Source organism: Nerophis ophidion, linkage group LG13 (genome assembly GCF_033978795.1).
Source record: "Nerophis ophidion isolate RoL-2023_Sa linkage group LG13, RoL_Noph_v1.0, whole genome shotgun sequence".
NCBI lineage: Eukaryota > Metazoa > Chordata > Actinopteri > Syngnathiformes > Syngnathidae > Nerophis > Nerophis ophidion.
The window spans coordinates 14,853,246-14,866,225 of NC_084623.1; the positions used below are offsets into that span (position 1 = coordinate 14,853,246).

Below are 12,980 nucleotides of genomic sequence, written 5' to 3' on the forward strand. Positions count from 1 at the left end.
ATTCGAATACGTTGTGCGATTCAGAATCGATTCTCATTTTTAAAAAAAATCTAAATTAATTTTTTATTTACTTTTTTATTTCCTTATCAATCCAAAAAAACACTACACAGCAATACCATAACAATGCAATCCAATTCCAAAACCAAACCTGACCCAACAACACTCCGAACTGCAATAAACAGAGCAATTGAGAGGAGACACAAACACGACATGGAACAAAGCAAATGTAGTGAAACAAAAATTAATATTATCAACAACCGTATCAATATTAGTTGTAATTTCAGCATAACAGTGATTAAAAATCCCTCATTGACATTATCATTAGACATTTATAAAAAATAAAAACAATAGTGTCACAGTGGCTTACACTTGCATCGCATCTCATAAGCTTGACAACACACTGTGTCCAATGTTTTCACAGAGATAAGTCATATTTTTGGTTCGTTTAATAGTTACAACAAATTTACACTACTGCAATCAGTTGATAAAACATTGTCCTTTATAATTATAAAAGCTTTGTTTTTTTTAAATCTACTACTCTGCTAGCATGTCACCAGACTGGGGTGGATCCGGCTGAAATCCTGTGTATTGAATGAATACAGAATGGTTTATAATCGGGAAAAATAGCGTTTTTGATTCAAAAATCGCGTTGAATCGAAAAAAATCGATATATAATGAAATCGCGACCCCCAGAATCGATATTGAATCGAATCGTGGGAGACCCAAAGATTCGCAGCCCTAATAGCTAGCTACCACAAAAAAAAGAAATAAAAAAAAGTGCTATGCTCCTATTTTATAGGTGTTGCTTCTTCAGTGCTTCTGTTGTTTTGACAACTGTGCACTTGTCCTGGTATCTGTGATCTGAACAAAATCCCATTTCCTCTTGGCACACTTGCAGTAAATTCAGTCTAAACTTTGCTAACAAGACCCGTGGCTTTATTTTTTTAATTTTTTTGACGTCTCATCTTTGCTATGTGCCAGCAGTGTATCTCATCTACCCTCAGATTTAGCATGCTCTCATCCGCACTCCCAGCATTCTTGCATCGACCACCCTCAGGCTTCACAGAGGATCTTATGAGGATCATTTGACTGCAATGAAATTGCTGCCTCTGGCTTTTTGGAATGGGGAGAACAAGCAATTTGTAGCACAGTTTTCTCAAGGGTTTGACGTGTTCCAAAAGGCTTTACTTATTTTATATATATTTATATATAGCTTTATTAGTCATTTGATTTTTAGAGCAAGGTAGTCATGTTGTGGTTGGGACATTGTATTCTGTGTGATAGGCTAGCTCGTTATTTTTCAGCATACTATTAAAGGCCTACTGAAATGAGATTTTCTTATTTAAACGGGGATAGCAGGTCCATTCTATGTGTCATACTTGATCATTTCGCGATATTGCCATATTTTTGCTGAAAGGATTTCGTAGAGAACATCGACGATAAAGTTTGCCACTTTTGGTCGCTAATAAAAAAGCCTTGCCTTTACCAGAAGTAGCAGACGATATGCGTGTGACGTCACGGGTTGTGGAGCTCCTCCCACCTGAACATTGTTTACAATCATGGTCACCAGCAGCGAGAGCGATTCGGACCGAGAAAGCGACAATTTCCCCATTAATTTCAGCGAGGATGAAAGATTTTTGGATGAGGAAAGCAAGAGTGAAGGACTAGAAAAAAATGAGGGCAGTGGGAGCGATTCCTATGTTATTAGACACATTTACTAGGATAATTCTGGAAAATCCCTTATCTGCTTATTGTGTTACTAGTGTTTTAGTGAATTTATATGGTCGTACCTGTACAACATGAAGGTCGGCCCGGCACCTTTCTTCAGCACCAGTCGACGGGTGGTTGCGATGCTTATCTCTGCCCTTCGCAAGGGACCCTCTTCGAAACACAATCTTTCGAAATGATCGCTGCATAATACACTGTACTTTGTGTGCGTGGTCCAATCCAACCGTGTTCGCTTGACATCTCTGTTCCATAGTAAAGCTTGACTGTCATCTTTCGGGAATTTAAACAATGAAACAGCGGCTGTGTTTGTGTTGCTAAAGCCGGCCACAATACACCGCTTCCCACCTACAGCTTTCTTCTTTGATGTCTCCATTGTCCATTGAACAAATAGCATTAGATTCAGCAACACAGATGTCCAGAATACTGTGAAATTTCGCGATAAAACAGACGAGCTAATAGCTGGGAACGATGCTGGGAAAAAATGTCCTCGATATCACGAGCACGCGTCATCATACTGAGACGTTTCAGCCGGATATTTTGGCGTGAAATTTAAAATTGCTATTTAGTAAACTAAATGACGTATTGGCATGTGATGCAATGTTAAGATTTCATCATTAAGATATAAATTATCAAACTGCGTGGTCGGTAGTAGTGGGTTTCAGTAGGCCTTTAATGCTGTAGTAATAGTATACTAATACAGTGGTACCTGGGGATACAAGTTTTAATTGGTTCTGTGACCCAGCTAGTACCCCGAAAAACTTGTAATGCGGAACAGTGTCGCCAATTGAATTAATTAGTTAATTTAGTTAATTTAATCGATGGATATTGGCCAGGTCATGGGCGGGATTTTGAAAAACTACAGGAGTGGGTGAGAAGATGGAGAGGTAGGACCAAAACGTAAAATATAAAGGCTTAAAAAAAACAAGGCACACATCAGTTACTTTAGTAACACTGTTAAGGTTTGATATACAAATAGGTCTGCTATAAACGGTACCATTGGTATTACGAACTTGCAGCGTTCTAAAAGGTATTGGCCACCTTGTTTATTGGTGGTGTGCCTGTTGGCCTTGCCATCAAGAGATCGAGGGTTCCTGCGTGGAGTTTGCATGTTCTACCTGGGTTTTCTTCAGGTACTCTGGCTTCCATCCCCAAAATCCTGCATGTTTGTTTGATTGGAGACTCTAAATGTACCATCGATGTTAATGTAACTGGTTGACTAGATGTACCCTTCTGTAGATTAATGAAGCGTGGACCCTGCTTCTCACCCCAGGGCAGCTGGTGTAGGTTCAGGATGTGATCCCAATGATATGGAAAATGAAAAAAAGCAATATTTTGCATTTTAAATTAACCTTATTTTAACAATGACCCTGTGATTTGAATAATATTTTATATTAACATATCAGTATGTACTGTCTTGACAGGGAATCTGATGTTGGGGACAATGCGAGTCCAGATACGCACAAGATTTTGTTTCCTATGTGTGCTCACCTTCATCTACCATCAGTCCAGCCACTGCCATGAAGAAGGGCATCATCAGCACCATGGTCATCCCCACATCAACCACACCCACAATGATCTGCAGATTTCCGAGGCTCCGTATGTGAGAAAATCTACTCCAACTGTAGAGTCTGGAAGTCCTGAAGGGGCATCTTTAGAGGAGGAACAGAACTTCTATATCCAGCAGTTGTTCAGGCGTTATGGGCAGAAGAACAAGCTAGATTTCCACGGATTTCAGAGTCTCCTTATTAGTTTGGGTCTGGGTGAAGTGAAAGTGGTTGGTCTGGAACATGATGAGCTTGGTCATGACCATGTAGCTCACTTAGACATTCTTGATGTGCAAGAGGGATCTCACTCACACACTGAAGGCCACGGCCATGACCATCCACATCACAAACCCAACTCCCACCATCCACGCACAAAACAAGATCCCACAGAGTGCACACCTGGTGCATCAAAAGAACACTCCCGCAAACACAATCACGATCATAATCATAACCACAATCACCCACATGATGCACAACATAATCATCATCATCAAAAGGAAGAGGAGAACGAACATTCTGATGAACATTCGAGTGACAAACCTGATCCTGTGCAGACAAAAAATAACACAGATATTGCTCCCACCAACCAAGAACAGCTCTCTTCTTCCCAGCTTGACATGACTCATGTCAATCAAGAGCTGCAGTCTTCTCCTGCCCCTATAGACAGCAAGCCCAAGAAGCCAAGAAAGCCAGGAAGGGTCAGAGGACAAAGGGGTCAAAACAAAACCATTTCACCTTTCACATCACAGTCTAATAATCATGAACACAAACACAGTCATGATCATGGGCACAGCCATTCTCACAAAGCTAAAAGAGAAGCACCAGGAGGACCTGACACCCCTGTAGTTCCGAGCCCTGTTATGCCTGGACATGCAAGTGGCTTGTCTCACCAGCATGAGGAGGTAGGGACTCTTTTGACTCCCTAAGTATTTCAAATACTGTTGTGTAATTATGAATAATGAGCTACTCACCAAATCTGATTTCTAATTAATGATCAATATGCTGGACTGGTATAAACCTTATTTAAAATGAAGATGTGATGTCTGCTTACAGTGTTTAAACCTGACTCAGCTCCTCAACTACTATGGGCTGAGTCCTGATTCCCTCATCTCGCCAAACCAGTTTGCCTATCTGTGTCCTGCCCTGCTGTACCAAATAGACAGCCGTGTGTGCATTCGCCATTATCACCAGATGGACGTGGAGCAGAAAGCTTTGGAGAATGTCAGCTCTGGTAAGAAGCCAAGTACCAAATTGACTCAACTCATTTGAGCTATATGTCAGTAAAAAATATTTTTATCTCAGTTTAAATAATTCATTAAAGCTCAAACTAAAAGTAGCAACAAAGATAAACACAATTTCATAGTGAGTACTTGATCCGTTATTCTGAATAGAAAGGCAAGTTGGAGTCAACATTTCACCTCTTAACACTTAAGGGGGTTGAGGTTTCTACTTGGCTCTATCAAGTTGAGCTAACAGGTATACTCTATTCTCTTGGCAATAGTTTTTTGTCATTCAATATTGCTTGGAGTGTATTGCAATGTTATTTTTTCTACATTTAGCCTTCCCCCATCTCACTTTGGTTTTATATTTGCTTCAAAATAAAAATTTCCCAAATTTAGCAGCCCAGTTACTTAGTAACTAGAGCAGGGGTCGGCAACCCGCGGCTCTTTGGCAACTCTGATGCGGCTCAGCTGCACAATCGCTGACCCCCCACATTGTTGCGGGGAGATTCCGGAATTCAATGCCTCTCCCGGACATCACCCGGAGTCAACGTTCTCCAATTTTCACTCGAACTACAATATTAAGGGCGTGCCGTGATGATATTACTCTTAAAGGGGAACATTATCACCAAACCTATGCAAGCGTCAATATATACCTTGATGTTGCAGAAAAAAAGACCATGTATTTTTTTAACCGATTTCCAAACTCTAAATGGGTGAATTTTGGCAAATTAAACGCCTTTCTGTTTATCGGTCTCGTAGCAATGACGTCAGAACGTGACGTCACCGAGGTAATAAACCCGCCATTTCATTTTCAACACATTACAAACACCAGGACTCAGCACTGTTATTTTCAGTTTTTTCGACTATTTTTTGGAACCTCGGAGACTTCATGCCTCGTCTGTGTGTTGTCGGAGGGTGTAACAGCACTAACAGGGAGGGATTCATGTTGCACCACTGGCCCGAAGATGCGAAAGTGTCTGCCGCCAGACCCCCATTGAATGTCTCCACATTTGACCGGCGATGCTAAGGCAGACATGGCACAGAGATGTATGGATAACCTGCAGATGCATTTGCAATGATTTAGTCAACTAAATCACAAAGGTGAGTTTTGTTGATGTTGTTGACTTATGTGCTAATCAGACATATTTGGTCGCAGCGTGACTGCCAGCTAATCGATGCTAACATGCTACACTAATCGATGCTAGTATGCTATTTACGCTAGCTGTATGTACATTTGAAACTAGATACCCACATTTAATGCGAAACAAACACTTACCAATCGACATATTTAAGTTGCTCCAGTGTCACAAGATGCGAAAGTCCTGATCGTTTGGTCCGCACATTTTACCGGCGATGCTAATGAGGCAGCCATGCTATTGGCCACTTCATTAGGTACATCTTTGCTATGGCAAAATAGCGTCAATAGCTATTCGTTCAATAGCTTCAGTTTCTTCTTTAATTTCGTTTTCGCTATCTGCCTCCATACTCCGACCATCTGTTTCAATACATGCGTAATCTGTTGAATCGCTTAAACCGCTGAAATTCGAGTCTGAATCCGAGTTAATGTCGCTATATCTTGCTGTGGTAACCGCCATGTTTGTATTGGCAGCACTGTATGACGTCACAGGGAAATGGACAGTCGCATCGCAAATAGCGAAAATCAAGAACTTTAAAGGTTTTTTTAGGGATATTCCGGGAGGTGTAAAATTTTGAAAAAAACGTCGAAAAATAAAACAAGCCAGTGGGAACTGATTTTTATTGGTTTTTAACCCTTTTGAAATTGTGATAATGTTGCCCTTTAACGTCCTCTTGAACGTCATCGCGCCCGCCATTCACAGAATGCTATTTGCGTGCCGACCTGACACATGCATTTCGCTGCTTCTATCGGCACATGTATGAGATTTTAAGGCATACTGGGTGACGCAGAGTACACTGACAGTTGTAATATAAACAACTTTAACACTTCTACTAATATGCGCCACATTGTGAACCCACACAAAGAATGACAAACACATTTCGGGAGAAAATCCTCACAGTAACACAACATAAACGCAACAAAACAAATACCCAGAATACTTTGCATCCATGACAATTCCTGACTGTTATACACTCTGCGAGCACCAAACCCCCCCGCGTGTTTGAGGTGGGCGGGGTTTGGTGCTCGCGGGGTGTTTTAGGCAATGGCTTCATAGCATGCCCTTATTCTTGTCATCTGGGTGACCACCAGCGGATATTGGCGAGAATAGTTGCGGCTCCCATTGTCTTCCTCATTTTGTCAAACGGGTCGAAATGGCTCTTTGAGTGGTAAAGGTTACCGACCCCTGAACAAGAGTGACATAAAGTATTCAAGGTCTCAAACAAAGAAACATGTGCTACAGCTTTGTGATCTTGTCATATTCATATCAAGGCCTTGACACAGTCTAGCACCTTTAACTTGTCAGCTCATTGTCACAATTGCATTTTTTTTATCCGGTCATTTAAAATCAAAGATAGCAATATAGTTACTTACATGCTTTAACTTACGGTTCAAATAGTGATTTAGTTTATTTGTGTTTTACTAACAGGTGATAAGAATTTGGTTTTGAGGGGTTTTCAAAAACATTCTTTATCTGGTCCTTTTATCCAAAGCCCACAGTTATGATTTTGTCATTAAGCCAGACATACCCCAAAAGGGACAAGCGGTAGAAAATGAATGGATGGATATAACAACAAGCCCTATTATAACAAATTCTAACCCTAATGTCTGTCAGTGTGATACTTGGAACAGAAGTAGGAAATGCAATTATGATTCCTAAAGGTGTTCTCATGACTTCATTCACTCACTTTTCATTGTCTATATATTTGAAGAGTTTATTTGGATGGGAATAATCTTTTTTTCATTTTCTGCAATACTGAGCACTGATGAAAACTCACCAGAGCATAATTTAAAAATCAGCATAAGTTTAAGAAATTATATTTGAAAGACCAACTGAAGAAAAAGTTTCCTTCAGCACATTTTGTTTACCACTTACAGGTGTTGGGAGGTAATGTTTTCATTTACTTTTTTGTAGGTAAAATGACCATTTTCCATAGTTTGGCCTGAATGGACATTTGTACACTAGCCTCCGCAGGGGTGTCCAAAACTTCAATTTGGCTTGCAAGATGACAGCACAAGATCAGTTTCATTAAGCAGACCGGACATGCAGGGTGTTTTCAGATTTAATTTAAATGACCATTGGTCTAACAAGTGGTAAATTATCACCATCTTGATGATCAATGTGAGAAACTCAGGTCAGTGACCATGATGTGTACTTCTTTGACATTTCAAGCACTGTGACCCAACCCTAACAAGCTTTCGTAGTCGTGGTGCAGAAGAAAAAAACCTCAGCCAGCACAAAAAGTCAACACACATAACACAACCTGCTCACTGACTTTTGTTGATGTTATTTAAAAAAAATGTCCCATCACTATAAAAAAATGAAATTACACCAATTTAAATCAATTGCCAGGCATGATGGGAAAAATACAAAACACTCCACCCACTTTTAGCTGCTGGGTATTTCTGATTGAGTACAAAGCTTTAAAGAGGTTGTCACGGAAGTAAACAAGGTAATAGTTGAACTTTCACACACTCTTAATATTCAATTATAGTAATTACTAATTATTTTTTACCATTATAACATGTAAACACGCATACACACTTTACACAGTTACTTTGCATGCAGGCGGCTTCTGGCCTCCGGCTCAATTTTTTTTAGACCAATCCGGCCCCCCAATCAAAAAGATTGTGACTGAAGTGTGTTAAGTATTTAACGATATGATACAATTAAAACATGAATCAACATTAAATGAATCAAAAAATACTTTTTTTTCTTACGGACTGCAATCCTGTTAAATGAGCACTTTTATTCCAAATGAGGGTCAGTAATTCAGTAATTTTGATGAAAATATAAAACCTATTGTATTTGTATAGCCTGAAGTAGGGTTGACAAAACAAAGCCAATACTTGGATACCAAGTTGATACATTGAACACATAAAAAATACATTGATACCTGCTTTTTTCAGTATCAGTAACACTTTTCCTTGGTGAGCAGCGTCACTTCTCAGCTTCTCATCACTGACCAGCAGAAGAAAGCCTGCCTTGTTAAAAAATGAGTTAGTGTTTCAGATATATTCATTCTTGGCAGCCTGCCACTAATGTGTATTTGGCACGTCCAGTTCAGTCTTGGTCATAAACAAATAATGGAACTATGCTGGTATGCGTCATAACTCTGTCTCACAATATACTCATTGGTTTACCAGAGAATTAAATTGTAGCAGAAGGAATTTGTGTTGCCATTTAGTGAGGTAACGAATAGAGGTACGCAATGAAAGTGAAAGAGATGGTTGTGTATTCACTGTGTAAGTGAGAGTGGAGATCCGCCACCACAAGAGTGTGCTTTACCACATCTGTGCACTGCGTGCAACAAATCACTACAACCTTGCTACCCGATCTTTATCACCATAAATGCTAAGAAGACACAGCTTGGAGACACTCTCTGTCAATTGAGATAATGATGTTTAAGTCATCTTAAGAACTTTACAGTTTGACACAGTTTTCAATACAGTAGTAAATGTATATGGGTTCAGTTTTTAAATGATCACTGTGGTATCAAATACATATTAGAAGTCAAGTAAATTCACAGGTATTTGTATCAACCAATGGAATTCAGGTATTGTGACAACTCAACCTTCAAGAAGTCTTTACTCCTGATTAGCTGAGAGTGTGTAGTACAAAGAATACATTTTGACAGTCTTAGTTATGTAACGTCAGTATATTTTTTACTCAAGCACAAGTGAGTAAAATACAAATTTAGATGTAACACAAGAAGATTTAATGAACATAGTGCCCTAAAATGTATATTATATATATATATATGTACATGTGTGTGGAAATGTGTGTGTTTGTGTGTGTATATGTATATATAGCCTTAAGTAGGGTTGTATATATATATATATATATATATATATATATACATATATATATATATATATATATATATATATATATATATATATATATATGCCTATACCGCATTTTTTCGGAGTATAATTCGCATCGGCCGAAAATGCATGATAAAGAAGGGGGAAAAAACCCTATATAAGTCGCACTGGAGTTTAAGTTGCATTTTTGGGGGAAATTTATTTGATAAAACCCAACACCAAGAATAGACATTTGAAAGGCAATTTAAAATAAATAAAGAATAGTGAACAACATGCTGAATAAGTGTATGTTATATGACGCATAAGTAAACAACTGAGAACGTGCCTGGTATGTTGACGTAATATATTATGGTAAGAGTCATTCAAATAACTATAACATATACAACATGCTATAAGTTTATCGAACAATCTGTCACTCCTAATCGCTAAATCCCATGAAATCTTATACGTCTAGTCTCTTATGTGAATGAGCTAAATAATATTATTTGATATTTTACGGTAATGTGTTAATAATTTCACACATAAGTCGCTCTTGAGTATAAGTCGCACCCCCGGTCAAACTATGAAAAAAACTGTGACTTATACTCTGAAAAATACGGTGTATATATATATATATATATATATATATATATATATATATATGTCTTGATTGGATTATCCAGAGAATAGTGCTCGATACCGTGGTAGAGCGCAATATTTAGGTGTGGGAAAAATCACAAGACTACTTCATCTCTACAGAACTGTTTCATGAGGGGTTCCCTCAATCATCAGGAGAAATCAGGAGATTTCAGCTGATGATTGAGGGAACCCCTCATGAAACAGTTCTGTAGAGATGAAGTAGTCTTGTGATTTTTCCCACACCTATATATATATATATATATATATATATATATATATATATATATATATATATATATATATATATGTATGTATGTGTGTGTGTGTGTGTGTGTATATTATATATATGTGTGTGTGTATGTAAAATGTGTATTTATAAATTCTGGTGGAGAAGGTGTAAATCTCGCGCCAGGCCGTACTCGTCACCCCAGCAGGTCTCCAAGGTGAACAGACTCTGGCATGAATAACATGAATGTTATTGCAACTTATAATAGCAAATCTTGTTAATACTTAGTTCATATTGAGATGACGATATGTAAATGGGGCATTGTTGGAAGGTTTCTTGGATTGTTATTTAGAGGGCTTTATGGGTGAAATAGAGAGCCTCTCATTGACTCCACTGTTAGCGGATTTTTGTTTTGCTGCCGTTTTATTTTTTCCGATTTAGTATGCATAAAACAAGAAAACGTGTTCTTGTCTTACACAGGAATTGTGAATAATTTGCAAATAAATAAAAAAGTGGAGATTAGCTATTTGCTGTTGTCAAATTAAAAATATCCGAATCTGTTTTATTAATGTAAAATATTTCTGTCACAATATACACCAGTATATACATTAATACTGTGGGTTTGAAGGAACACAGACATTGCACTGCACCTACTCATTTCTGATTAAAGTCCATTTTCTCTTCTTTGTGTATAGTACCTGTATCAAATGTGCCCAAGAAAGCCCCGTGCCACCACCAAAAGCAGTCATAAAATGGAAATGGTAACATGGAAGACGGCATGAACCGGTCATAAGGGCATAAATAGTTCCTCATTAGTGGAAAACCAGAGGTGGTAGACTCTGGCGTGCCAAGATTTATCCAGAGGCATTACCACATGCCGTGGAGGTACCTTCCATTTACCTCCTGCCGGAATCTGTGGGGGAGCTCAGAACATTTGCAGTTGTTTTTTCTCTAGTCCCAAAGTGCCCTGTTTTGTGCTGTACCAATTAGGAGCACACAAGTGACACCCAGCGCCATCTTTCTGAGCTATGGCTCACAGGAAAGTCATAATTGAGGAGAGGAAACAGACCACTGGGTTTGCTCTTTTCCTTTGCCATCGTCAAACACCACCCCGTCACACCTCGCTGCAAAAATGATCATTAACACATAGTGTGCATGAAAGATGCACATTGGTACGGAGATGAGCTGCGTTGAGTTTAGACTTGCTGTACTGTCAGGCTGATATTTATATTCATTTACCTTTCAGTGTTAGAATTAACTCTTGCAGCATAAATGACAGCAGTCAAATGTAGCCTTTTCGCTTTTCTAAGGCTGAGTAAAATTGTGGTTACCCTAAAATGAGAGTGCGGGGCGGTTCAGCTCGGTTGGTAGAGTGGCCGTGCCAGCAACTTGAGGGTTGCAGGTTCGATTCCCACTTCGGCCATCCTACTCACTGCCGCTGTGTCCTTGGGCAAGACACTTTACCCACCTGCTCCCAGTGCCACCCACACTGGTTTGAATGTAACTTAGATATTGGGTTTCACTATGTAAAGCGCTTTGAGTCACTTGAAAAAAAGCGCTATTTAAATATAATTCACTTCGCTTCAAAAAGGGCTGTTACGGATTTTTTTTTATTTATCGACAAGCGTCCAGTTTTACTTTTCTGATAGTGAGCCTGACTTAAAGCATTGATGTAGTCTGCTGCTCTTAAAGGATCATACATAATACTCTGATAAAAAGCAAAACTTTGGTATTTAAGGGTACATTTTAAAACCAATTAATAGTTGCTAATCTCTCTGTAGGCGCCATAGTGATTATGCAAATGCCTTAAATACTGAGTTAATCACAATTGCCTCAAAGAGCAATTGAACTGACATCCGGGCAATGAAAAAACTTAAAAACACCCGAACTGGGAAAAAGAATAAACCTTCTGAAGGAGCCGCGATGAATGACGACTGGTTTAGTAATTGAGTTGTTACATGAATAGATAATGCAATAGTCCAGTCCATCAGGGAGCCAGCAATACGTACTATAAGTAATTTACACCCTGCAGATGTTTTCAGTATTTATTGTATGTCTACTTTAAGATATAGCCAGCTGAAAAATGTAATCGTTTTGATTTACTGTATTTTCCAGAGTGTAGAGTGCTCCGGTAGACATATATTAGCCACACCGTACTTTAATCCACAGACATATACGTTGTGAAATGAGATATTTGTGCAGAAAATATTTTGTAAATCTTTATTTACATACTTTAATGTTTTCCAAACGGTGCCTGTAACACGGCAGTAAAACGGCGGATCAAACAAAACAGAGAAATCTATTTGTGGACCCACTAGCTGCAGAAGTTAGCTTTCCAATCAGAACAGACTCAATAACTACACGGTGACAATGCAAAAACAATGCCATTGTAAGTTAATAATACTAACCCACACTTGTAAACGTTCTAGCATATTAGCTAACGCTTACAGTATTACACCAGCTTAATTACATTACTATAGCTCGTACAAATATGCATGAAAACTAGTACCAAACGTGACGGTTTAGTAAGTATGAATTGTTTTGGTTATATTGTCTAACTTATAAGTGTTGCCCGAAGTGATGAATGAAAAAAACTATAGGAGTAGAAAGTAGACGGAACGGCACCTACACTTCCGGGTCAAGTCACAAAACAGAAATAAATACTGTAGACCAGGGGT

The 12,980-nt window shown here is 38.7% G+C and overlaps 1 protein-coding gene across 3 annotated transcripts in view; it reads left to right on the top strand.

The window, feature by feature from the left end:
- Positions 1-12,980, top strand: part of slc39a10 (solute carrier family 39 member 10) — an 83,213-nt gene that overhangs the window by 31,301 nt on the left and 38,932 nt on the right. For all 3 annotated transcript variants that reach the window (XM_061918443.1, XM_061918445.1, XM_061918444.1), the window contains exons 4-5: positions 3,150-4,174; positions 4,326-4,503. In XM_061918443.1, coding sequence (XP_061774427.1) covers positions 3,158-4,174; positions 4,326-4,503 — 1,195 coding nt within the window. In that variant the 5' untranslated portion in view covers positions 3,150-3,157. The remainder of the gene's footprint in view (positions 1-3,149; positions 4,175-4,325; positions 4,504-12,980) is intronic.